General features: G+C 51.6%; 1 protein-coding gene across 3 annotated transcripts in view; it reads left to right on the top strand.

The window, feature by feature from the left end:
• RCSD1 (RCSD domain containing 1) overlaps positions 1-27,140 on the top strand; it is a 60,048-nt gene that overhangs the window by 25,011 nt on the left and 7,897 nt on the right. For 2 of the 3 annotated variants that reach the window (XM_046683051.1, XM_046683050.1), the window contains exons 2-6: positions 15,127-15,228; positions 16,385-16,474; positions 20,267-20,338; positions 23,723-23,926; positions 26,126-26,806. In XM_046683051.1, coding sequence (XP_046539007.1) covers positions 15,127-15,228; positions 16,385-16,474; positions 20,267-20,338; positions 23,723-23,926; positions 26,126-26,806 — 1,149 coding nt within the window. The remainder of the gene's footprint in view (positions 1-15,126; positions 15,229-16,384; positions 16,475-20,266; positions 20,339-23,722; positions 23,927-26,125; positions 26,807-27,140) is intronic. The other variant, XM_046683052.1, reaches the window with a different exon arrangement.

The following is a 27,140-nucleotide window of genomic DNA, read 5'->3' on the forward strand; positions in this document are numbered from 1 at the left end:
GGTCAGCTCCTGGCCATCTTAAGTAAAATCAGTGGCAAATAGGATCAATCAATCCATCAATTTTTTAAAATATTGGCTTTTCAGACACTTCCCATGCACAATTTCACTTAATTATCATAATGACTTTGTGTAGTAGACATCGTCCTCATTTTACAGAGAAGGAAATGAAGTCTGGAGGAGATGAGTCTCGACTAGACTCCACTTTGGGCTGAGTCCTCCCCTCGCACGGCATCACGCCAGCCTGTGGACCGCAGGCTGATTGCAGACGGGCCAGCATGGGCCAGTCTGACCTCGTTACCAGCACCATGCTGACCCTGGAGTGGAAGTGAGCATCACTCTGCTCTCTGCTTTCTGTGAGGGTTAAGGAGGTCCTTCTGCAATCCTGGGTCCTCTCTGTGTGAGGTGGCCTGGGAGCCACTAAGAGTGGAGCCATCTCTCCTGGAAAAGCCACAGCCACCGCCATCCCGGGCTCCCTGGAGGCTGCTAGGAGATGTGTGTGTGTGAGTGTGCTGGAGTGATGGGATAAAGTACTGCCTGGGCTGTCCACGGCTCCACTGTCGAGAGGAAAACCAAGTCATCTTGAGTCACCTGGCCAAATATCCACATGAGGAGCAGATTGGCCAGTGTCCAGAGACTCCTTGTGTATGCGGTGGAGGGCGGCACAGATGCTGATTAGAGGGTAGCAAGACGAGACTGGTTTATTTGTATCCTAGACCCTGTACTCATTGCTTCCTGGGCCGGGGGCCAGGATATTTGTGTGCTGGCTGCTGGGAGGACCTTTCTTGGGTTTCCTGTGAGGAACTTCTGCTCAGAGCCTGGGAGCCCCCTGCGGGAAGGACAATGCCCCTCCCTCCCACACAGCCCTGGAGAGTCACTCCCCTAGGGGATTAGCTAGAAGCGTGTTCCCTGCAGGCCCATTCTATTCTTAGAGCCCCCGTTCCTCCCTCAGCCCTTCCTGCTTCAGAACTGTGAGGCTCCCAAGCTGGCCGAGGCACCCGGCCTGTGCCCTTGGCATAGCAGAGAGCAAAAGGGTAACATGCCAATGGGTGGGAGTGAATGAAGACAAAGCCTGTGGTCCTTCCTTCTTCGCAGCACGTCCCCGAGAAAACTCAAGTGGGGGTTATTCTTTCCCCAGCTGGGGGTGGGGGGATGGGACGGAGGACATGGGAGCCCTCTCTACTCATTTACCTTCCCCCTTTACAGTGATGCTTCTTTCAGCCTTTCTCCCTTGTTCCTGCTGGGTCATTGTTCTTTGTTACCACTTTCTCACCCACTGTCCTCTTTATTGCTTTAACGGCCTCCCAAGCTGTTTGTGCCATGCCGTCTCGATCTCCTGAAATTCTTCTTTCCAGAAGAATGACTGACCCTAGTTTGCTAATTTGGAATGAAAGGATTATATTGCATTGAGCATCTGCGTCCCAGTTTGAGAAGGGGACAGGGTTCCACTCGTAGAATGTTCTTGGAAAGGAGGCGGAGAAGGAGGGGTGGTGTTCTTTGCTCGAAGAGTTGTGTGTGAGATGCCCAGGGGATAGTGCTCTGCTTCCCTGGGATTCCTGAGCTTCCTGGCAGAGTTTGCTCCGATTCCACCTGAGCTTAGCTAGGTTATCTACCTCCGTTTTCATCTATACAAGAAAGATAACCTAAGTGTTCCCAATTTTCTTCACAGTGATGTTGCAGTAAGAAAAAAAAAAAAGAGCAAGCCAGCCGAAGGGACCTTGGAAAGCATCCTTTGCAAGGCCCTCGTTTCACAGATGAGGAAACGGAAGGGCAGAGAGGGGCGGAGAGTTCACACAGCTCTCGGGACTGCTGGGTCAGTGGCCTCCCCTGCCCCCAGGCTGCTCAGCTCTTGAAATAACTCATCTGGATCTTCCCTTCTGACTCTGCAGGACAGAGCATATCTGCCCAGAGACTTAACCCCTTTTTCCAACTCCCTGCACCCTTTGGACCCAGGCATGTTCCCTGGAGAGCTACTCAAGCCATTCACCTGTTGTAGCCCCACTTGAGAAACTAGCCTGATCAGGCTTGGACCTACGGGGCAGGCACAACCCTCAAACTCTGGTCATAGGGCTTTCCTTTATGGCCCCTTCCTGGTGTAGGGCCCTAAGTGAAAGGCAAGACCCTCCCAACCTACAGAAGCCAGAAGCAGGCTTCCCTCGGATGGCTGGTCTTGCCCCCATTACCCTACCCCACATTCCCAAGACATCCAAGTGACCCCAGCACATGAGCAGCCCTGCTGTGAGTTAGGCTACACATGGCTGCATGCAGATTCACACTCCAGTTAGCCAGTCTGCTCTTTTGTGTGATTCAGAAGATTCCCATTGGTAAATTCCTCTGACACTAAGATGCACTGCCAATCTACCTGGTCTGCAGACTTGTTCTGCAGGATGGGGATGAAAATGACCTGGCAGCAGCAGATCCCTACTACCCTCCTGCAGTTCTTCAGGACCAACTGGCATCAGCCTGGCATCCCTACAAGGAGTGCAAGGGAGCCCGCATTCCAACTAAGACCCACTGTGTGGCAGTCAGTATCTTAGGGGGCAACCACAATAGCTAAAATGGGAGGCACAGCTTCTGTGCCAGGCACTGTGCTGGGACTGGATGTGCGTTGTCTCATTTGGGCTTTGTAACAATCATGAGATAAATGTTATTACAAGCCTTATTTTACAAGTGGGGAAACTGAGGTTCAGTGAAGTGAAGCGTCTTGCCTAAGATCACACATTTAGTAAGAGGCAGGTTTGGATTTGGACCCAGACTGTCTAATCCAAACTCTCTCTTAGCATCTCCATGATGCTACGAGGGGGCGTTGTTGGCCGCACTTTACAGTTGAGACTGAGCAGCTAAGTCATTTGCCCAAGATCCCACAGCCCATAATTGTAGAATGGGATTCAAACCTGGGCTTGTCAAGCCCTAAATTCTGTGCTCGCTTCTCCATTCTGGCTTCATGAGTGCTGGTGGCTGCCCTGGGTTGGACAGGAATAGCGGGGTGTGGCCCACTCCTGGCAGCTGCCAGAGGTTGCCAACCTCTTACAGCCACGGTGCCTTCTTGGCAACGCCATGGGCCCCATAGGGCTGGCATCCTGGGACTGAGCTGGTCCCCTTGCTCCAGGGCAAATGAAAGGAGATCTCTCGCAGATGGAGTGTGGCTCAACCTTTTTTTTAAGCTGTGATGAGCATTTAAATCTTTAAAAACATTTATCACTTTATAAGGTAAAATTTACATAGAGTAAGATTCACCTATTTTAAGCATACAGTTTGATGAGTGTTGACAGCCGGATACAGTTATGTAACTTCTACCACAAGGTATAGACCGCAATCAAGATCTGGAACATTTCCATCACCTCAGAGGGTCCCTGTACCCTTGACAGTGGATCCCCTGGTCCCAGGCATCAGTGAGCTGCTTTCTGTCATTATAGCTTTGCCTTTTTAAGAATGTTGTGTAGGGGCCAGCCCCATGGCTGAGTGGTTAAGTTCGCATGCTCTCCTTTGGTGGCCCAGGGTTTTGCTGGTTCAGATCCTGGGCGCGGACGTGGCGCCGTTCATTGGGCCATGTTGAGGCGGCATCCCACATGCCACAACTAGAAGGACCCACCACTAAAATATACAACTATGTACTGAGGGGATTTGGGGAGAAAAATCAGGAAAAAAAAAAAAAAAGAAGATTGGCAACAGTTGTTAGCTCAGGTGCCAATCTTTAAAAAAAAAAGAATGTTGTATAAGTGGAAGCATACTGGTAGTCTTTTGTGTCTGACTCCTTTCACTTGGCGTAATGCTTTCAGGATTCATCCATGTTGTGCGTGTCACTGGTTCATTGTGTTTTCCTGAGTAGTATTCTGTGGTATGACAGAATGTGGTCAGTTATCCACTTCACCAGTTGATGGACATTTGGGTTGTTTCTAGATCTGGGCCATTAATGATAAATCTGCTCCAAAGATTTGCATACAAGTCTTTAAATGGACATATGTTTTCAGTTCTCTTGGGCAAATACCAAAGCGTGGGATTGTTGGGTTGTTTAGTTGGTGTATGTTTAACTTGGTGAGAAGCTGCCAAAATATTTTTCCAAGTGGCTCTACCATTTAGCATTCCCACCAACAGTCTATAAGCATTCCAGTTCCTCTCCAGGCTCACCAAAATTAGATATTGTCAGTTTAGTTTATTTTAGCCGTTCTTGTGGGCGTGTGGTGGTATCTCTCTGCAGTCTTAATTTGCATTTACTTAATGACTAGTGTGCTGATTAGCTGTTCGTATATCTTCTTTGGTGAAGATTCCGTTCAAATCCTTTGCCCATTTTTTATTGGGGTTGTTTGTCTTATGAATACTGAATTCGATGAGTACTTTTTAACCCCAAAATGTGAACTCCCAAATGTGTTTGCTGCAGGAGGCAGTGCAATGCTGTGCTTAGGAACACAGGCTTTAGTTGACCATCTGAACGTGATCAGCTAGACCTACCATTAGTAGCTATGCAACCTCAGACCAGTTACTTGACCTCTCTGACTATCAGTTTTCTCATCAGTAAAATGGAGGTGATGACGAAACCCACATGGCAGAGCTGTTGTGAGGATCAAATGAGATAATCTTAACACACTACCTGGCACAATAAACGTTCAGTAAGTTAGCTGCTTAATTATCGTTGAGGAGATACACGGCCAAAGGCTACTATTGCCAATTCAAAACCAGTTTCTACAGAGACATGTGAGCTATGGCAGTAAGTGTAGACAGAATCACTCAGTATGCCCATAATGCTGGGCGGGGAGGGGTGGGGGCGGGGACCGGGGGGACTTGAGCAGCCTGGCAGTCACTCACGGCACGCAGGTCTGCACTCAGGTGAAGCCACTCAGCTCAGCTGGGCGGTTTTCTTTTGTCTTCTTTGGGGTGTGGTGAGAGGAGATGAGAAGGATAACTGAAAGAAGAGCTTCCTGACCCCTTTGGCCCATTCCAGCCAAGTCGGCTTCAAGGGCAGGGAGAGCCTGTCCGTGCTTTGCATGGGCCCTATTGACATACCAGGGATTGTGGGCTCCTGCCTGGAGCACCCTGGGCAGCAACGGCCTGGGGCACAGTCCTGGTGTCTGCGGACAGCTGCCGAGACGGGCCAGAGGTGGGGACTTCAGATCCTGGGCGGACGTCGTTCTAGGCTGACAGGGGACCCACGCCCTCCCTTTGCCTCCGTTTGCTCCTTGATGAAATGCGTCTGAAAAATCAACAGCCAACAGAAAGACTGAACCACTCTGGATAAAGAAAGAGACAAATTTTAAGTATTTTGTAGATAAGTCATGTTTTAGGATAGCTGGGTTATTCAAACCGGAGAAGAAAGATACCCAGGGATGCGAACATGAAATTATAATGGATTTCTTAGCTCCATGTAGAGACTGGAGGTTCCGATTGTTAAGTATTGGACTCGGCAGGGAAGGTCTCATTCTTTGTTCTCTAGTTACTATTCCAGTGACCTTGGACGGGTCAATGAACCTTAATAAAAATATACAACCCTGGTATGCCCAGAGCCAATGCTGGCTGACACTTTGTTTCCATTTTCACTTCAAGGTCCTGATCTATATTTATCAGGCCCTCACATCTCAGCCCAGTGGTGTTGGTTTACTGAGGCATCATTCATTTATTCATTCATTCATTTACCAGCATTTATCGGGCACTTAATATGGGCCAGGCAGTAGGCTAGGGGCTGGGGACATGAATGACACATGGTCCCTGTGCTCAAGGCTTATAACACAGGAGACACCCTTGCAGAACCGTGGGTATCTGATAAGCTTTCTGAGTGCCAGCCACACAAGCCTCCTTTCATTTGCTCAAACACCTCCTGCTCTTGCCTCTGGGCTTTTGTGTCAACTCCACTTAGAATGCTCTTGGCTGCCTCCCTCCCCTCAGCACAGCACACGCTTTGCTTGGATCACTTCTACTCACCTCTCAGATCTCAGTTTACATGTCACATCTTTGGGTCAGATCCCCTGTCACTTGCTCTCCTAATCCTTGCCCCCTGCAGCATTTATCACCCTAAGAAACAATAAACTGGAGTAAAAGTAGTGATAGTTGTTGAATGTCTGTCTCCCTCACTAGACTGTGGCTTCCATTGTGAAAGGACCTGCTATATCCTGGCGCAGGGCCTGGGATACAGGAAGAAAGAAAGGATGAGTGAAGAAATGAGTCCGTGATATGGTAAAAAAAAAAAAAAAAAAAAAAAGAGGGAGCAAAGGACCCAGCCCTGCGTCTTGCCCGTGGTGACCCAACCCACAGAGCATCCTGAGGGGCTCCCTGCTAAGAGTCCAGCTCTACTGCAAGGGAGGTGGAGGGGAGCAGAGGGGAGCGGAGCCTCTGTAACAGGAGAGGCTGCAGCTGACTGGGAGGCAGGCCCGGGTCCTTGGGCAACTTGTTCTAATCTTAGAAGGTATGTCTTGGCTTTCTGCTGTGGCCTGAAGGACAAATGTCCCAGACCCCAGGATACACACTGTCTCTGGACTCCCACTTGGGAAGCAGAAATGGCTGTGTTTCGCCACAGGCCCAGCTGGGCTAGGGGGCAGGATATTATGCCGAGAGACTGAGGAAACGACCCAGAGACTGCGAACGGGACATATAGGTTTATTGGGTCCTACTTGTGGGAGAGGGTCCAGTGGCGGCCGGCTGGATGGAAGTGTGCACCCACAATCGCCCCACAAGAGAAGCTTGCTTAAGTAAGCAGAGGAGCAGAGGCTGCATGCTTGACAAGGGCTGTCCTTGGTACGACCAGCGTTCCCAGGAACAGTAGCTCACATGGAGAGGCTCTGTGTCTCTGTAAGACGTGATGTTCTTCTCATGGGATAAGGGAGGATCCGGGCTGGCCAGGCCCAGATCGTTACAAATCCCGGTAGCTGGGCTGCTTGCCCAGCAGGGATCCAGAAGGACACATGGTTGCAATGGGCCTGGGGGTTTCTCCTGAGCAAGCAAGGCCCAGGCCCTACAGGCTCCTAGTGAAGAGTATTCATGCGTGGCCTCCAGGCGGCTGCAGCATACCCCAGGTCTCCAGGTAGCCCTGGTGCGGTGGCTCCTGCAGCCCAGCCCACCCCTCAGACTTGGAGGGGCTCTCAGTGAAGTCCTTCACGTCAAACTCCTCTGTCCTTCTCACAAACCTGTGAGGTGCCTGACTTCAGTCACCCCTTCCAGCCGCAAGTTGGAAGACACTCCTTAGATGTGTCTGTAGCTGCAAGGCATGCTGGGAGCGAGGGAAAGGCTGAGCCTATGGGCAGAGGACGCTGAACAGGAGGGAAGGGAAGTCAGGAACGTGGAGACAGAGCTGGTTTCTCTCCATTGGCCTCTCCCTCTCCCAGACCAACAGGCCCTTCAGACTGGATGTAAGGATGACACTTTTTTAAATAACAGCTTTACTGAGATATAATTTACATTCCATACAATTCACCCATTTAAAGTGTAACATTCACTGGTTTTTAGTATATTCACAGATACGTGCAACCATCACCACTGTCAATTTTATAACATTTTCATCACCTCAAAAAAGAAGAAACCCTGTACGCTTCAGCTATCACCCCATCTCTTGTCTCCCTGTCCCCTCCTGGCCTAAGCAACCACTAATACCCTTTCTGTCTCTATAGATTAGCTTATTCTGGAGAGTTCATATAAATGGAATCATGTAATATGTGGTCTTTTGTGACTGGCTTCTTTCACTTAGCATGATGTCATCAAGGTTCATCTGTGTTGTAGCGTGTGTCAGTGCTTCATTCCTTTTTGTGGCCAAATAATAGTCCATTGTATGGATATCCCGCAGTTTGTTTATCCGTTCGGTGAATGGACGTGAACTTGATATTTCAGTTGAGCTGTCTTGATTTGACACAGAGCTTTGGACAGCTGGGCTGTGTGTGTAGTCCGACCTGTGTCGTGACCCTTAAAGCCATGAAATGAAACTTAGCTTTGTTTATTGTTTTAATCGCTAGTTACTGTTTCTCAGGGATGGTTTGAACGCTCAGGGGTAGAGTGTCTGTTAAGTGTCTGCCTTGGTAATAAAATAGCCCACCAAAATGGCTGAGTCAGGATGGCCCCCTCCTGAATTAAGAATGGCAGGAAACAGCAGGAAACACACCTTAGCCAGCTGTGGCTCCCCTGGGATTTCTGTGGACCCAGAGAGAATAGAAGGGTAGAGGAGACCAGATGAGACCCTGGACGTCCTTTGGTATATTCGGGGGATGTGCTATCCCCATAGCCCACATTTAATAACAGCTATTTATAGCTATTATAATTTATAGCTATAATAATAATAACAATTTTTGAACACTTACTTCGTGCCACGCCCTGTTCTAGGCATTTTACTTGCATAGCACTCATTAAATCCTTCCGGTGACCATATATCATAGATAGTACCACCATCATCCCCATTATACAGATAGAAACTGAAGGAAAAAGAGTTAGGTAATTTGTCCAAGACCACAGAACTAGGAAATGCAGAGCCAGGATTTGAACCCAGGCAGTCCGGCCCGGAGCCTGTACCCTGTGCCCCTCTGCCCCACATGGAGCACTGTGACACCGGCAGCTCCTCCTGGGACAGACAGGGCTGAATCTGAATCTGGTGGGGACTCGGGATATTGGCCACTTCCTGTGACCATGGAGGAAGGATGGTGCAGCCTCCGGAAAACAAGGTACATGTTGCATATTGGGTTGGAGCAAAGGCCGAAGGGTGTTAATAATCTCATTTACAGACAGGGAAACTGAGGCTCAGAAAGGTCCACACCCAACGTATGTCAGAGCCAAGATTGAAACCCAGGTCTAACTCTGAATTAGTTGTTCTTTCCACTTCTATCACATTGTCCCTGTGCATCCCCTAACTCTGCCACACTCAAAATGGGTTTTTTCCTTATGCTTGTACAATAGTTAACAGGTTTTGTAGAGAAATTTCATGTACGTTATCTCCCAAATTGCACTGATCAGTTCCTATCACTATGATGGCATTTGGAATGGACATCTCCCTCCCATTTCTCTGTTGTCCCTGCTGTTACCTGGGAATGCACCTGGACACTCCTCCTGTGCCACCACCACTAAAGCTGGCGACCCCACCTGGATGACCCGCCAGGCACCTGAGGCTGTGGGCTACACCAATTCTGAAAGCACTGAAGCAGTCAGGACTGTGTCCCGCTGACTGAGGGTTGCTAAACCTTGGCCAGGCCCCTGGGCTGCAGCACCACATCCGAGGAGGAAATGAGAAGTCCTGGAGGTCCCAAAGAGGGACTCATTCCCACTTCAGGGGCCTGGGGGTCCTTTGTGTGAGGAGAGTACCTTCCCTGGGTTTCCCCTGGGAGAGAATCTCAGAGGCCACGGATTGCCATTTTCAGATCCTTAAAGCCTACAAGTGGGTAGGTAGAGGGTATTTGGGACTTTTTTGGTCTTATGTGAAATACTTGACCAGTGTTCACACACCCACATTTCTGTTCCTCTGCCTTATCTGGGTATTGTTGTTCTTCTTCACTTCCTCTCTATTCTCACCTCCCCCCAAAAAGGCTGCTCTCTTCCTGAGGGCCACCACTGTTATCCTAGAGCATGCTACAGTGTCTATAGGTGCTCAAGAAATGATGAATATGTGACCCAACAGCATGGATGGAGGACACCATGTTTTTCTTCCCAGTGACATTCCAGGATTGCTTACCCTCTATCACCTAAGCCAAAGAAATCTTCTGACCCCAACCCATTCCATCTTCAGTCTGCACCAAACTATCTGCAAGGCTCCCACTGGAGTAGCAGGAGCAGTCTCCTCACCTCTGTGAGTGAGAGCCAGCCTGGTGCTGAGAAGGAGACAGCCCAGAGCTCGGTCTTTGGACCTCTCCTCTTCTCTATTCTGTATTTCCTGTGCTTTTATCCAGTCCTGTGACTTCAAATACCATCTCTAACTAGTGATTGTCAAAGTTTTGTTTCCACCCTGGACACCCACTCTGACCTCCAGTCTTGGGTGTGTATTCAACTCGCTCTACTGCTTCTCCACTTGGATGTCTAATAGACCATTTCATACTTTCGTGACCAAGAAAGAACTATTCATCCCCCACCTACACCCACTCACATCTCGCTCCCCAACAGGCCTTCCCCAACCTGGGAAGAAATACCCCATGCCTCCCGTTGTCCAAGTCAAACATCCAGGAGTCATTCTCGATTGTCCTCCTTCCCTTGCTCCCCACACCCAATGCATCAGTAGTTCCTAGCTGTGCTCCCTCCAGATCCTCCCCCTTCTCACTATCTGCTGCCACAAGCATGGTCCATCCACCATCGCCTCTCGGCTGCGCTACTGCCAGAACCTTCTTCCTGGTCTCTCTGCCTTCACTCTCGTCCATCCTCCACAGACAGCCTCTTCATGTGTAACTCAGGTCACATCCCTTTTTGAAACCCTCCAGATGACATCCCATTCACTCCCAATAAAATATGAACTGCTTGCCACAGTCCGCAAGGCCCCATGCGCTGGGCCCCAGGCTGCGTCTCGTGCTTTCCCTCCCCTTCTCTGTGTCCCCTTCCCTCTCTTGCGTCAACAGGTCCCCGCCACACTTCTCTTTTTTCTGCGCCCCTCAGCCTCTGTTCCTGTCTGTGCTTTCTGCTCAGAACAGTTTTCTTCCCTTCTTTTCTCCAGCTCGGAGTCAACTCAGATGACCCCTCCTCTGAGAGGCCCTCCCACACTCCCTAGATAAAGTGCCTTATTTTATCTTTTTCATGGTATTTAACAAGTTATTTGTTTGTGTATCTGTTTATTGTTTGCTACCCTCACTGCAACTCCTAAGTGCAAGGACGCTCTTTTGTTCGCTGTGACGCCCCAGGGCCAGAACAGTAAGTGTTTATTGATGAGAGACTGAGTAAAAGGTAACTCTTTCAGCAAAGGGCTAGAGTCAGTGTGGCGTGTGGGTATGGAAAGAGCTAGAGCTCTGGGATTCAGTAATTCTGGTGCCACAGTTACTAACTTGTATAGCAAATTGGCCACTCCGGGCCGTTTTCTGTCCTAGAAGAGGTGTTGTGAGAAGGGTAGAAAAGATGTCAAGTGCTGTCAGGATGGTGCCTCCCACACAGCAGCTGCTCTGAGGAGGCAGGCAGGTCCGACAGGCCCTGGTTCCCAGTGCAGTACCCTCTCCTTCATTTAGGATGGCAATGGCTAAACGCTGGGGTGAATGGAAGAGTTAGGGGTAAGGTAAGAGAGTAAAGAAGACTCTGGAATCATTGCAGCATCCCAAAGGGACTGTCTGTTGATCCTTTTCAAATGATGGTGGAAGTACAGTCCTATGGGAAGGGGGTGAGTACCTTCGTGACTGTCTTAAGAGCCATCACGGTTCTAGAAGAGCAAAGAAGCAAGCATGCTGTGTACTTTCGAGCCTCTGGGTTGTCTGGCGTGTTTCTGGTGAGCAAGAGAACCTTCCTTTTAGCCAAGAGCAGGGCTTCCTCAGCCCCAGGCAGAGCCGTCTCATTGCTTCTCCTCCCAAGCGTGGATGGGGAGGCCTCGTTTCCTAAACCCGGGCCCAGAGACAGTTAACAGGGGCCGAGCCAGGGAGGTAGGTAGAGCCCGATTCGGGCCTGTACACAAAGGTTCCACTGTGTGGTTGGTCCGCAGCATCCAAATTGTATTTACTCAACATGGCAACAGTGTGGGGGAAGTTCCATGCTGTCCAGACACAGGGGCTCCTCAGTTCTCAGAAGAAAGTCCCATAGAAATGGAAAGTAAACACGAAGGGTGATTTTCTCCTGGCCTGGGCAAAGCCAGACAGGAACCATGGAGTGGTTTCCACGCTAGCTGGCAGGGCCAGGCTGGAACGGGGCAGGAAGGGCTTGGTCAGCAAATCAGGGCCCAGGAAGATGGAGTGGAGGCCTCAGTCCATAAAGATGGGTGTCAGCTACAGGAGGACACAAAGGGAGAGGAGCTCAGAAAACAGATTTAAGACGTGGCCCAAGAAGAAAGGACAAGCTGAGGTCAACAGTGATCAAGACCCAGAATGGGGATGCATGTCCCAAGGGCTGGGTTGAGAGTGTCGGTGACTCCAGGAGCAGGTTCCCAGGCCCTGACACCACAGGCTGGGTTGGATGGGGGAGGGGGAAAAATGTGCTTTCGCTGAGGACTTTCTGGGTTCCAGACTCTGTGTTAAATACTTTCTGATCCCTGGAACAGAGAAACAACGCTTAGTCCCAGGGAGGCTAAGGGGTCCCAGGATCCCTACCGGGACTAGTAGGGACCTGAAGTCCTTCTCAGAACTAAGAACAGTCAAGGTGAGAGCATACCCTTACTAAACCATCCTCAGGACAGAGAGAGCTACTGCAGAAGTCGCTCACCTGCCTGGGGCTGAGGTGGTGCTGTTGGACCCCTGGAGGACGTTGGTAGTTGTACCTGCCAGAAATGCAAGGCAGAAATCCAGGCAGAGCCTCCAACAGGCAGGGCCACTGGCTCCCGTCCATCCTTAAGGCCATGCTTCTTCCCTTTCACCCGTGCAACCCAGTAGCTAATGATAATTTCACTGTTTTTATGGCACTTGACAGTTTTCAAAGTACCTTCACAAATTATGCTACTCGACTGATGTCCGTTGCTGGATTACCAGGCATTGGAGTTAAGTGTTTCACAGATTATTCTGTTTGACTTCTCCTATGTGACTCTGGCTAAGTTACCTGCCCTCTCTGGGCTTTAGTGTGCCCAGCTGGGAGAAGGCAATAATCAGTTAGTCTTCCACAACACAGAATGAGAAGCATCTGGAGAGGGGCTGGCAGTGAATGGATTTTCCAGGCTTCCGCAAGCTGGGGAAGCTTAGATGTTCTAAAGAAAACCCATTCAGTGGGCTCCAGGAAAACAAATTCAGACGTATTATAGTTTTTCTTTCAACCCAGTTTTTAAGCCCTAAATGCTTCCAGAAGCCTCGTAGTTCTCTTGCTTCTGAGCCCCTTGCCAAGCCCAGTTTCGAGACGGGGAAGTCAGGGAGAGTTTTTGACTCCTGCACAGCTCTATTTTTATCTGGAATGTATCTTCCTGCACCGCCAGTGATTGGCGCCTTTGGAGCGGAGGTAAAGTGCGCTGTCAGCAGGACCCAGCAGTAAACAGCAGCGGACAGAGAGACTGATCTGTTATGTGGGCAGGAAGTGAGACAGATGGACAGACCGATGGGCCCAGCATCTTTGCCAAGAGCAGCTCAATTAATCACACTGTCCCTGGGCCCCTCCGTTGTTCCCAGCGGACAAGATGTTGGCCCCTCCTGATGCTGCAAGTGTGGTCGGACAGGTGCGAGTCGGAGCTCTGCCCAGCGGGCACTAATGAGGGGATCGGACTCCCCTGCTTCCCCCAGCGCTGTGGGGACTCTGGCATCGCTGAGAGGTGAATCCTTTTACATCTCTGTGTGAAGTCAGCATTTGGCGTTTAGGCTGGGATGGGGATGAACTCAAATCGTGCAGGAAGCAGTTCCTCCAGGACAGCCTGTTCACAGGGCGGAAGGTCCAGGGCCGCAGCAGGCTCTCCTGTCTCTAACAGAGCCTTCTTCCCAAAGCTCTGCCTCCATTTACTTAACTTCCCCGCCGGCAGCTAGTGGGCCAGGGGTCTGCCCCTCCCCTCTGTCAAGGGGGCAGCATCATAGCATGAGCATGACATTTACTCTGGGGGGACCACCCAAATAAGAAAGCTTGGAGACACTTTTAGCACAAAAAGGAGGCCCTAGGAAATATGTGTGCATGTCTGTGTGTGTGGGCGTGCGCATGTCTCTGTGTGTGTGCATTTGTGTGCGTGTGCATGTTTGTGTGTGTGTGCATGTCTGTGTGTGTGCATGCATGTCTGTGTGTGTGTCTCTGTGTGTGTGCACGTGCAGTATCCGGGGGCACATGCTGCAGCTGGAGAGGAGCATGCCTTGTCTCTGAGGCTGTGAGCCCCACGGAAAGACAGAGAGAGACTTTCTCAGGCAAACGGCTGCCCAGGTGCTCCCAGTGTCAGGCTGGATGTGAGGAGGGCAAGCAGAGAGGGAGTTTGCCGTCTGTGTAAGAACTGTTGTCATCGTGGTCACAAAAAACAAAAGCCTAACGTCTCTGGGTCTGGACGTTTAAGAAACATTATTAAATCCAGGTGGTTCTGTAGGCTGTGTGTAACAAGGCAGAAGCGAGGTGGCCATTTCCAACACTCGCTGACTCGCCCTCTGTGTCTCGGTGACAAACGGCACATGGAGTGAACCGTGTCCAGGGCGCGTCTTGGTCTCTTCAGGGAGCATGGTGGCGCCCTGGGGGAGGGAGCCACAGTAAACGGATGACCTGCCGTGGTGGCAGAGTGGGGGCTCGGACGTGCTTGAAACCAGCTTGGAGAAAACTAACATCCAGGAAATCCCTTCAGCAAAAAGGGACAGAAGAGCAGAAGGGTGAGTGTCGCTCAGTGAGGACACTGGAGGACAGCCACGCGGTGCACAGATGCCCAACCGTGGCACCGGGGGCTCCCAGGAGGGCCCCATCGCCTGTGGTAATAACACCCCACCTGAGCGCTTATCCTGTGCCAGGCCTGGAAGGTGGGGTCAGTGCGCAAGGCCCGGAGCCAGCAGGAGAGGAGCCCCCAGGCTGACTCCCCACGTCCCGCTCTGCCGCCACCACTGCCTGCCTCACATTCGTTTATTGATTCAACAAATGTGTTGAGCACGGCTGTGCCCAGCGCCTCAGTTAGGTGGGGAGGACAAGACACGTATATACACATTAAAAGCTCCATTTAGGGCGTTTGCTACTCATTTCATACAATTAAAGGCCCCTCTCTCCAGTGCATTTTGCCAGCCTGGTGTTCAAAGCCTCGTCTGGCCAAGGCAAGGAGACTCAACGCTGTCTCTGACCGAGCCCTTTGCAGGCCCGGTCTACACGGAGTGGGAAGCCTCGGCTTGCACTGCCTCCCACAGCCCTGGGCACCCTGCAGGGCAGGACCATCTCTTCTTCCTCTCCAGATCCCCAGGGCCACGTGCAGGGCTGAGCACATTGTAAATGGTCCCTAAATGTGGTTCACTGAATGGTTTTTTTAAATCTTTGGATGCAGGAACCAATTGCAAAATGCGGTTAAAATACCTCCTTGTCACAGCATCCCTGCTTGTGGCCACAAGACGAGTGTCTTGCCTGGCACCTGGTAGACACTGAGAGGAGCTAAGCGCACACTTGCTGGTTAACGTTTGCTTCCTTTTGGTTTGCCAGGAGAGACCAGCAGAGACCAATGCCAGTGTGGACAACTCAGCGCCCCCCTCGGTGGCCCAGCTGGCTGGGCGGTTTAGGGAGCAGGCAGCTGCTGCAAAGGAGGTGGGTCTGGCGCTTCGGAGCCCCTCTTCTGGGAGGGGACTGGAGGATGGGGAAGTCTGGGTCTGGCCCAGAGGAGAGGGAGGGAGGGAGGAGGCTTGGTAAATACCAAATTAGGAAGAAAAGCCAGAGAGGGGTCCCTCTGAATGTGAGGAATGTCGCCTCGCTGCTGCTGCTGGGCTGTGCAGGATCTTTCCCCACAGAGGGGGGCTTACCCTCCTGGGAGGAAGGAGGAGATGCGGGGCAGAGAGCTGAAAGGCTGCCCCTCAGAGGCGGGGTCGGGATTCGTTTCCATCTCCAGCATCCCCTGATGGAGATGCAGATGTTGCACAGCCGTGCCAGGCCTGCTCTGGTTCAGAAGAAAGAAGTCCCCACGCTGGGTCCTGCCCCGGCGCCTAGGAATCCAGAACAAGGCAGGGCAGGGCAGGGCAGATCCCAAACTGAGAGCTGAGAAGGAAAAGAGGACTTAAAGGGAAGCACATTCAGATAAGAAGCCAGGGGTCAGAAAGGACAGGGATCCAGTGACCAGTGGATTCTGGAAGAATCCTGCTGGACAGGACAGTGTGAAAAGGGGTGTTGTGAGGCTGGAGAGATTTGGGCCAGGTTTCCTTGAGTCATACAGTCTGAGCAGCTCATGAGAAGTGAAATGAGGGAAGGGCACCCCGAGGTTGGGGAGATTTATCATGGCCTCTTGGGGCAAACGAGAGCGAAGTTGTCATGCTTTTTTAGGTCTGTTATTTTGTGCTTTTGTTTTCCCATCTGAAAAATTGGTCCACAGTTTCTGGCCTTTATAGAAATGTCAAAGGGTGAAGAAAGTGGTGTTGATCTAAGGTGCTGGCAGTGCGCGGAAGGATGCGCGTGTCATTTTGAGAGGTTGTGTTAAGCCAAGGAGTCTCGAGTAAAGGAGGATGCTCCAGCAGGAAAGGACTAGGAGAGAAGAGACTGAAAATCAAATTGGGCAGACAGCTAAATAGAGTTAATTTATATAGTTAATGGGCAGTCTCAAAGACACGCAATCCCTCCCTCCATTCTTTTCTCCTCCAGACATCCCTAAACATTCGTAAAACCAGTTTCTGCTTCCTTCCTCTTCCTCCCTGTTGCCTGATTAGCACTCTCTCTCTTTTTCTCTCTGTGTGTCCGTCTGTCCCCCTCCCTCTAGACACCAGCCAGTAAACCAACAAGAAGGAAACCGCCCTGCTCCCTCCCCCTGTTCCCCCCCAAGGCAGAGCTGGGCCAGAATGGCGAGGAGGTAAGAGCTGCTGTGGCCGGGGCTCAGAGGATGCTGGTTATGAATTTTCTTTCTCTTTCATATGGGAAGAGGCACGAAATTCACACTTTTAGACCTCAAACCTGTGCAGGGAATTTCTCCGATTCAGAGTCAGGGCTCTTCTTCTTGATGCTTCCTGAACCTTTTATTTTGAAAACTAGGGTCCTTCCTACTTTCTCTTACTGAGCCTCCTTTACGATTTGTCAAGGACAGGAACACTATTTTTCAAGCCTGAGAATTTCAGCAAAGAGAATGGGCCATATGGTATTACCACACCAGATTCAGGAGTCATGAAATTTGTGTTTTGCTCCTAGGTCTGACTTATACAATCTTCTGTTGGAGAAGGTGCCTGGAAAGAGGGGCTACACTTATATGAGGCAGAATTATAATGTGAAAGAATTGTGTGGTCCTGCGGGATCTTGTAAAGACTATTGTTCTGGGTCATTGGAAGAAAACCAGAGCACACAGGAGGCCTCATATATAAATAGCCAATGTTACCAACATAATAAAGGCTCTGGTATCGGAGAGCACAGCCAGCAACAGATTCCCAGCTGTGTGCTCACCTCTCCTTTATCTCATTGAGCTGTGAGAGGACCTCTCCACGCCCTACCCCGCAGCCCGGGAGCCATCACTGTGCTCACGGTCCCTCCAGAAATGAATGTGCATGTTCTCTCTTCCAGCCTGGGAGGCCAACCCCAAAGAGAGGAAGCAAGCCAGAGACAGTTCAGTTCCCAAATCCCGCTTCAGCCACCTCTTTCCCCGCTTCCTTGCGGGGACCGGCATCCTGACGATGGATACCGGTTGCCTGTGTGGACCTAGGCACCCTCTGCAGAGAGACATTTGGAGGAGAGCAACGGTTTTCAAAGCTTGTCAGCCCGGGGCTTATATGCAGATGCCCATCAGATAAAACAGAAACTCGTGGCTGCTCTGGGTCAAGGGGGCAGGGGCAGGGGCGGGATCCGGAGCCCCATCTGCTCTGTGAATACTCCCCCTACACACTCAACAAGGCTCGTCTTCTGGAATGAGAACCCCAAGACGCACAGTTTTAAAAACAGTTTTTTGTTGGGGTCTCCTGAAGTGCTGGCATTATGATTCTGTGGCTTCCTGGGGTTATCAAATACACACCAACAACTTCTCTTTACGAAGGGCCAACTTCTCCTCATGACCTTCACCCTCTGGGTTTGGTGTCTGTGCTGGACAGCAGGCTGAGGCCATGGCCATTAGGAGCCTGCTGCGAGGCTGCCCCCTGATGACCTAGACTGGGCCCTGGAGAAGTCACTGCACTGCACCAAGCCTGCTTCCTGATTTGTAATATGGGACGAGAACACTAACCACACAGATGAAGGGGCTGCATGGGACATTTTATTCCCTGGAATAAAAGCAGAGTGAGTCAGGGTAGTTCAGAGGCTCTGGGAGAAATAAATCTACAGGTTTCACCCCGTGGGGCACACGTAGCAGTTCAACGGCATATAACACCCAAGAGCTGGATGGATAGGAGGGTGGAAGTTAGAGAGAATGGCCTGCCTGCAGTGATAGGCTGCTTGCACTTAGGAGGGACTTTGCTTCCAGGATTAATGACTTTCTGTCACCTTGAAATTCACATAGAAATAAAATGAGCAGCCCGGTTTGTCTGTCTGGGGTGGATGGGGCTGCTGTCCACAGTTCTGTGCTCCCACAGCACAGCCTGCAGGAGCCCTGATGCCGGGAGCCTTGGGGGGCCTGAGGGAGGGCCCCAGTCAGGCCACCCCTCAGTTCCTAAGGCACAGTGCTGGGAAACGTCTTCCTGTCTGTTCTTCATCCCTGCCCCTTCCCTCTGCCTGCTTGGGCCTGAGACAGTGGTGTCAGCCCCTGCAGACAGGGTGACCAGGAGTTACCCGTCTCTGGAGGATCCAGCCAAAGGGTGTTTAACACACCCACAGACCTTGCCCTGTCTGCCCAGAGAAGGGCTGGAAAACACTCCCCTCTGAAAAATTAGGTCCCTGATTTCTAGACATTATAAGAATGTCATGTATAGACATATATACATACACATTAGAGAGATGTAAGGCTGGTTTCCCAGCCACGTGCCCGGAGTCCCTTGTTAAACGGTAAGGGAAATGCTGCCACCTGCTGCCGCTCCCGGGAACTGCACCAGCCGCTCTTGAATGCTTCCTTTGCAGTCCAGCGTAACTCAAGGATTTTGTGCAGCACGAGCTGGATTCCAGCACTGTCCTATGGTGAAAGGGCTGTGTTTATTTAATTTCCACTCTCTTCCAAAGAGAGTGGTCAGTTGGAAAAGAGAAGAGTTTATAGTATTACATAAAGTGAGTTTTGTCGGCAAAATTGTTCCTGCAGTTTCTGAAACAGTATCTTCAGAGACACTGGCTCCTGTGAAATTTTACTGTAAAGCACAGGAATTGAGGACAACTGAGTCTCGGCTGGAAGCTCTTTGGACACAAGGCTCCTTGAAAGTTGCTCTAGGAATATGTCTGACTGCGTAAGCTCGTGGAGCCAGAGGCACCGCAGGGCTGGGCGAGTCCTTGGAATCATCTATTCCAACCCACCCGCCTGGGTCTTGGTTGCGAAGGCTGAGGCGGAGGCATCCATCTGGCTCCTGTCAAAGGCAGAATTAGGAGGGGCTGGGGAAGGGGTGGCTCCTGAGCCCCCCGCAGTGACTGTCCCACTCCACCTCTCTTCTTCAGTGTTGGGCCTTAAAAAGGCCACAAATTCGGCTAAGTCTCCCTCCTTCCACCACTAAAATACAGGCATGTCACTCAATGAATAGCTCAGGATATCTCTAAGATATTGGTGTTCTTCTTCTGATTTAGGTAAACTAGTACATGGGGGTGAGGGGCAGATAATACACGCTGGGTCTCCAAGCTATGGGAAAATCCCTTTTCTGCCTTGGCCTCCGTCCAGCAACATAGAAGTCATCTTCTTTTTCTTCTTCTTCATCATCATCATCATCATCATCATCACTCATCACTGTCATCATTCCTACATGTTGAGGATCAATATGCCTGTGGAACCAGACTCAGGTCGTAGGGGTTTCACACAAAACAAGGAGTCAGTCTTTTTAGATAATATCAAATCCAAAGACAGAGAAGATTGCTGACATACGTTCATCACAAAAGTGTCTGCAACTGACAGAGCATGTATATGGATATATATATATTTATATATAAGCAACACAGTGCCTGGAACATAGCAGATACTCAGTAAATGTCTGCTTAATCAAATTGAATAATCAATGTTTTGGAAAATGATGATTTATAAACAACATCATTGGTGGGGTTTTCTAAAATATCATTCGTTCAAGGGAGGAATTTCAATAATGCATCTGTCAGGTTTCACTCCTGGTCTGCGGGTCCTTGTTTTGTTGTGACAAACAGAATGGATAGTCATTTTGCCCTTTCTCTTTGAAATTCCCTCCAACTGTTGGTTCACGTTATTGAAGGTCATGAGACAAAGATCTTGTCCCCCTCCGACATAGTCTGTTCCCTCATAATGACCGTGAAGTCCTGCTTCCTGGAACAGGAGACCTCCTATGTTTTGGATGTGGGTCATGCCTGCTCTGATTCGTAGATTCAAGAGGTCTTGCTAGGGGTGAGAGGAGGATGGCGCGGGGGACCCTGCCTGGCCCGGGCCCTGAGGAGGTGAGTGGGCTACAGAAGCCAAGTGTGAAGCGGTGAAATTAGCTTCCCCTCCTCTTCCATCTGTGGCTTCTGGGCTCCGGCCAGAACCCAATGCCCTTCACCTCACTCACTCGGTTGTTTTGGTTCATTTGCTCTATAGAAATCACTGCCCAATGCCAGCCACCCTCCTAAAATCAAGGTGAAGAGCTCGCCTCTGATTGAGAAGCTCCAGGTAAGTGCGGAATGGTTGCTGACTGCTCCCCTGATCCAACCCCTCCTCTGATCCAATGTTTGCCTGTCTTCCCGGCTCCCAGGGGTAGCCCTGTCTGTCACCTGGAGAGTTGACCTCTGATGACCAGCTAGTCACCCAACTGCCCTGAAGCATGAGGAGCTCTACTTGGGGGCAAAGGGCTAAAATAAGGACAATATCAAGGGTGAGCTCATGTAGTTAACACCTAATGGTCGTTGATGGATAATGGGATGCCTCAAGAGTCTTCTGGAAAAAGGTCATTATAGCATAAGAAACACTCCAGGAATACCTGGGTCTTCTCCCCCAAGGCCTGAATGCAGCCGCAAACCACGTCAGCCTCACACAGGGCTGAAATTCAGCTGCTCTGACCCGGCCCAGTTCGTCGTTTGGAAAGTGTTCTGCCCTTCCTCTCCACCCATCCGCTGTGTGCCCGGAGCCCTCAGCATGTGCCCGCAGCCGGCCTGGCTTTCCTGGGAGTGTAAATGAAGTGGAAGACAGTGTGCTTGAGTTCACAGTCCTGTTGGGGAGGCAAGATTTTCACACATGTACGATAAAAGACGAATCGGAGAGTCCATGCCAGAGATCTCGATGGTGTGTGACTCCCCAACTCCTACTCTCCAGACCAGCGTTTCTCAACTTTGGTATTATTTGGGCTGGGTAATTTTGTTGTGGGGGTGGGGCTGCCTTTTGCATTGCGAGATGTTTAGGAGCATCCTTGGTCCCTGCCCACTAGATGCCGGGAGCACTCTCCAACAGGTTGTGACAGGGAAAAGTGTCTCCAGACATTACCAAATGTCTCCAGGGGGCAAAATCACAGCCCACCTCCCCCGAGGTGAGACCCACTGCTCTAGAATCTTAGAGCAGGAGGAGAGTGGACTGGGCAGGAGGAAGTGAAGAACGCTTTCTGAAACACCCATACCCAGAGTCGGCCCTTAAGAATGGATGGCTGGAAGAGAGGGAGGAAGGTGCTCCTGGTGGGAACAGCATGAGCTAGTGCGCAGAGGAGGGTAGGCATGCTCCGTTTGGGTAGGGCCTTTGGAAGACGCTGCAGCCTTCACCACAGTCTCTGTGCAGCTGGCCAGGAGAACAGCCGAGCTCTTATGCACTGTGTCCTCCCGGCTGGGCCTAACTAAGAAAATTGGCTTGTCAGCTTTGTTCTGAAGCCGTTATTAGTGCGCAACGCAAGTAGCCACAGCCTCTGCGGTCCCCAGTGACCCGAGAGCCCAGGGATTTGGCCCCAGCCTAATTTGGGGTTAAGGGCAGCATCCTTGGTTTCTGGCCCTGAGCCTCCCCTGCGGAGGGTGGAGAGGAGTCTTCCCTGAAGTTTAATTCCTACTGAGAAGCCCTGAGTACCACCCCCAGCCCCCCACTGCAGGCAGGGAGTGGGGCTGCCCGTCACCCTAGGAGGCTGCAGGGCTCCCTTACACGTAACAGGGAGCTCCCAGAAGGGGCCCCGGAACTCAGACATCCCTCCCAGCAGCCGTCCGAGGGGTCTAGCCCAGGACCCCCTTCCCTGCCTCCCTGCAGCCCAGCACAGCCCTTATCCAAGTGCCAGAAATTACTTCCCAAACGCTCCGGACCTGCAGTCTTGGTTTCACTCCCCTTTCCAGTCATTAATGAGCCTCTTTGGGAAACACAGCAACTTAAGAATGAGGTTTTAATCTCCAATTGTTTAATCTCATTAAGAGTGTCAGTGATAGTATGACAATTTGGCCAAATCCCATAGGAACTTTACTTTGTTATGAATATGTGGAGAAAGAACTAAGAAATGCATCATCGGCTAGATTTTTCTTCTAAATAGTCTATCGGATGAGTTAATAAACTGATTTTTCTCCACTCGCGTAGTCTATAATTCGAAGTTCCAGTTTTCTGCTGACTACCGAGGTTCATTTCATTTGCCATCAGTCTTACAGAGGGAACTTCCCAGCTGAAGTTGAGGGGAGGAGGATCTCTGTTAATGCCCCGTCAAGTCCCCTCTGCCGTGAAGCCCCTGAGCCATCCCAGTGCATCAGCTCCCACGGCCTCTGGTCCAAACCGTCCCTTGGTACCCACCGTGTGCTGCTTTTTGACATGGCTTGGGCTCACAGAGTTGCTATTTAACTTTTGTAATTTTAATTCTTACCGTTACTTCGTCTTGTCTGTGTATAAGTTCTTCCTTGAAGTCACAATGGAAATATGAATACCTCCCTAAACATCTCTAATGCTCTGTCGCCTGCAAGTCCTAAAGTTCATGTAGGAGTCCTCTGGGACAAGAGCTTTGGCTGGCGATAGGGTGGTGGTAGGGTGGCGCCCAGGGGAGTCTGGGAGGCGAGGGTGTGAGTGTGGGGTGTGAGTCAGGTAGCCACAGGAGAGAGTAATGGGGACCAGATCCTAAAAGACTCTGGAGGTCAGGACTCGCTGAAGGCCACACAGCTGTTAAGTGACAGATGCGACATTTGGAGTCCGGTGTGTCGCTGTGCAGCCCCTGTACCTCCCACTGCGCTGTCTGTCTGCCCCTCTGGCCTGGCCCCTTCCCTGGGAGGCCGTGCTGCCCTCTGCCCTGGTCCGGAGGACGCAGCTGTGCGATGATTTGGAAATGCTGGAGGAGCAAGTACCCCTTGATGCCACTAAAGAGGATCTGGGTGCTCTAGACACCTGCCTGCACCACCAGCACCTCTGTTGGAGTGGGGTGGATCGTGGACCACCCACCTCCTCCCCCCCAAACTCAGGACTCCCTCAGGCCTCGGTTTCCTTTGGGTAACCGCTCCCCTTTGCTTGCCCGTAGGGTTCATTTTAATCTGGTTTCACCTACACTGCGGCTCCCTCCTGGAAGGCCTCAGCAGCCTGCTGTGTCCCCCACTCTTGCCCTCTACCAACAAGGCTCGAGGGACAGACCTGGCTTGCATCCCAGGGCAGATTTCTTAGCCGCTTTCCTAATTTGTGCAATACAAACAAAACTGGACAGTAGGGTCGCTGTGGAGGGAGATACTGCACGCACCCAGCAGCAGTGGGCATCCAGCGAGCAGTGACTACGACTGACCCTGACAAGAAAGGTGATAGGGGTCTAACTTACTGTGAGATCCTATCTTGGGCTCTTTGTCTGTAAGTTGAGGCCATTCCAGGGCATTTTTGTTGGATGCAAAGCAGGACTTTCTGGGCATTCTGGAACGCGGCTAGTGGTAAGCCAGCAGCAGGCGATGGGTTGACTAGGCAATGATTACAAGAGCAGGACATAATGTGATAATGGATAACTGGTTGGGAGGTAACTCATAAAGCCTCGTGGTACCTTGTCCCAACCAGCTCTGAGGCCCGGTAACCAACAAGCTAAAGTGGAAACTCTCACCTTCTCTTCACCCCCATTTGCAATGTCTCGTCTCTTCTCAACAGGCCAATTTAGCCTTTGATCCAGCGGCCCTGCTGCCTGGGGCCTCACCCAAGAGTCCTGGACTCAAGGCCGCGGTGTCACCATTTCACAGCCCGCCTTCTACCCCCAGCAGCCCTGGCGTGCGGTCTCGGCCCAGCGAGTCAGAGGAGGTGCCCGTCAGCTTCGACCAGCCTCCTGAAGGCAGTCACCTGCCCTGTTACAATAAGGTGATGTCTGGCTCCAAAGCATTGTGGTGTGTCTCTGGAAATGTGGGCACTGGAACAGGCTGAATTATCTCTGCCCTGTTGTTGTCCTTGAGAAAGGAGGATACATTTCAACTTTAGTCAGAGCTGGGTTTTTGGTTTTTGGGGTTTTTTTGTGTTTTTTTTTTTGTGGTGTGGAAGATTGGCCCTGAGCTAACATCTATTGCCAATCTTCCTCCTTTTGCTTGAGGAAGATTGTCACTGAGCTAACAGCTGTACCAATCTTCCTCTATTTTATATGTGGGACACCACCACAGTAGGGCTTGATGAGCAGTATGTAGGTCTGCACCCAAGAGCCGAACCCGTGAACCCCAGGCCACCAAAGAGGAGCATGCAAGCTTAACCACTATGCCACTGGGCTGGTCCAGATCTGGTTTTTAACAGAAAGGAAATTTCTCCTCTTCTTTGCAAGTGATCGCTGACCTAAGATCACCCCTCTACCAGGCCTGCCTCCCTCATCTCCTCTCCTGTAACTGTGCCACTCACCACCCGAAAGGCAGGCCTCGGGGTGGAGTGCTCCATCCTTTGTGGGGAGATGGGTGGGAAGTCGGGACTGATCCCAGCTCCACAGAAAGTCAGGAGCTGATGGGGTGATCAGCGATTCACGCAGAAGGGCGGGCAGGGGCACAAGGATCCGGAACCCCTTGTCCTGGCCTCATGTGAATGGTCTGAAGTGTCTCACTCTGGGCTCAAGTCGCTCGTGCTGCATCTTGCCTCAGTTAAAGGTCATCTAAAGTGTTCCCTTTGCAAAAGGATGTATGGCAGGGCTGGTTTCTGTAGATGCCACCCTGATACTTCATGCGGGCTTTCCTCAGAGCCCCGGCCCTCCCAGGCGGAGGTGGGAAGCAGAGGTGCAGTCCCAGCAGGTACCCAGCAAATCTGGGCCAGGGCCGGGCAGCGGTGGGGAGTTAAGGGGCTCTGATGCCGGGGATGGCAAATGGATGTGACTTTAGAATTAAGGATGGAGAGAGCGGGATCTTCGGGGCCCTTCTGGAAAATCCATCTAGGGAAAAAAGGTCAAATGTGTAGAAACAGGTGGGCCTAAGGAAACAAACTGATGGTAAGGAAGGGATGGGGCAGGCTTGAGCTGCTGACAGGGGGTGGAGCGGGACGGGGAGGGCCTCACAGCCTGCAGGCTGGCCCACGCTCATCTCAGCAAAGTCCCAGAAGCTCTTATAAACCGAGTATCTATTCCAGACCTCTGAGATGGAAGTAGGTGTGATAAATACGAAAACTCAAGCCAGTGGGAAAATAAGATTTACAAAAATAACATTTAAGATTTACAAAAATAAGATGTAGTTTACATATAAAGTTTTACAAGACACCTCACTTCAGTAAAGTAGGGCAGCAATATAAACATTTCCATTGAGCTTCGGACAAAGTCCAGTGGGCCGAGGTGAGGCCGGATTCTGAGATTCACACACTGCCCAGAGAGGAAATGCTGTGCACCAGCTCCGCTGGGTGCTCCTAAGATGTGGCCTCCCATAGTGGTGGACCTGACTCCTAGAAGGCAAGACTCTGGCTACTCAGCTCTCCCGGGGTCAGTCAGCTGTGTGGGGTGGGGGGCAGGAAGGGCCATCTGGGGGAAGGGAGGGAGCTGGTCACCAGCTGTCCAACTCTGCATCCATGAGGTCCCTGTGCCAGGGCCAGGTCGCCCGCAAGCCCTAACCCTCTTGTCTGTTGGGTTCACCTTTGTCAAAGTCTAATTTTCAAAATGTTAAAATATGACTTTTACAAAATAGAGATGGGTTTTATTCAAGTTGTCAATTTATGAGGAAACCTGTAAGATGGTAAAGCTCACTCAAAGAACATTTGAAGAACGGTTACTTATAGGTGGTTGAAAAGAACACATGTTAGAATAAAATTGCTAAATTAGACACCAAACCGATTAATGTTTTACAGGGCAGTAAAATCACAGGTTGTTTTTTTACTGGATGGAGAGCATTTTCATCTTCACGAGACAAAAGTCTGCAGGCTCCCATGTAATTTCACCATCCCACAGGGCTGTCATATATAGCAAATAATGGTCCCTTCCCCTACAAAAGCAAATGACCCCGGGGCCGGCCTGTGAAGCAGTGTTTAGACCAACGCGGGAAGAACACGCAGTCCTCCTCCGGGTCTTTTTACAGGTTGTGGATGATTCCGCGTCACACTCTCTTCCAGGTGCGGACCAGGGGCTCCATCAAAAGGCGCCCTCCCTCCAGGCGGTTCCGAAGGTCCCAGTCGGACTGTGGGGACCTGGGAAATCTCAGGGCCACCGAGCCATCCCAGGAGAATGGTGCCAAGGAAGAGAATGGAGACGAGGTGTTCCTGACCAAGAGCGCGGCCCCGGGGTCCCCAGGATCGCCTCCGCCCAGCGAGGGGGCAGCGGGAAAGGAAGCAAGGAAGAGCCTGGGGTCCCAGGAGAAGCCGCCTCTGAGGAGGACGTCCAGTGGGACAGAGAAGCAGGAGGAGAAGGGCCGGGCCCCCGAGGAAGCCCCGCAGCCGGGGACGGCCGTGAATTCCGGGGAGGAGGCCCCGGAGGTGGAGGAGGGGTGTGCGGGCCCCCCGGAGGACAGAGCTGCCGCAGAGCAGGCGGAGAAGGCTCCAGAGGAGACGGAGGAGAGGGCAGGAGATGAAGCAGGGGAGCCCGCGCAAGACAGCCAAGACGACAAGGGGCCCAGGGAGGGGGCCGCGGGGGAGGAGGCCCCCCAACGTCCCTCTGCAGGAGAAGAGGGCAGCCACAGCCCGGAGCAGGGGGAAGGCGAGGACATGCCAGAGGAGGGGCCCAGTCCTGAGCCGGGCTGCCGCCCCGAGACCAGCCAGGCCCAGCCGGAAACCAGCAGTGAGGTCCCCAGGACAGAGGTAGGTGGCCGGGGGTCCACCCGGGGAGGGCAGGGCTAGTGCCAGCGTGTGCCTTTGCCACATGCCCTTTCCTCACAGTCCCTCACAGAGCAGCTCAGTGTGCAGTAACAACAGCACTGGGCTGAGACAGGGGTCGCTGATGGGGAGGGGACAAGAGGACAAGAGAGGGAAGTGTGTCTCATGCCCTCTGGCTTCTCGCTGACTGGAGGTCTGGTGCACCCTGGGTGTGTAAGGAGCGACCCCGCCTGGGCACAGCTCCGCCGCTGAGGCCCACAGACATCCTGTGAGGCAGCCCTGGGCTGGCTGCTGCTGAAGGGACTCAGAGGGAGAAGGC

Source organism: Equus quagga, chromosome 13 (genome assembly GCF_021613505.1).
Source record: "Equus quagga isolate Etosha38 chromosome 13, UCLA_HA_Equagga_1.0, whole genome shotgun sequence".
NCBI classification, from domain to species: Eukaryota; Metazoa; Chordata; class Mammalia; order Perissodactyla; family Equidae; genus Equus; species Equus quagga.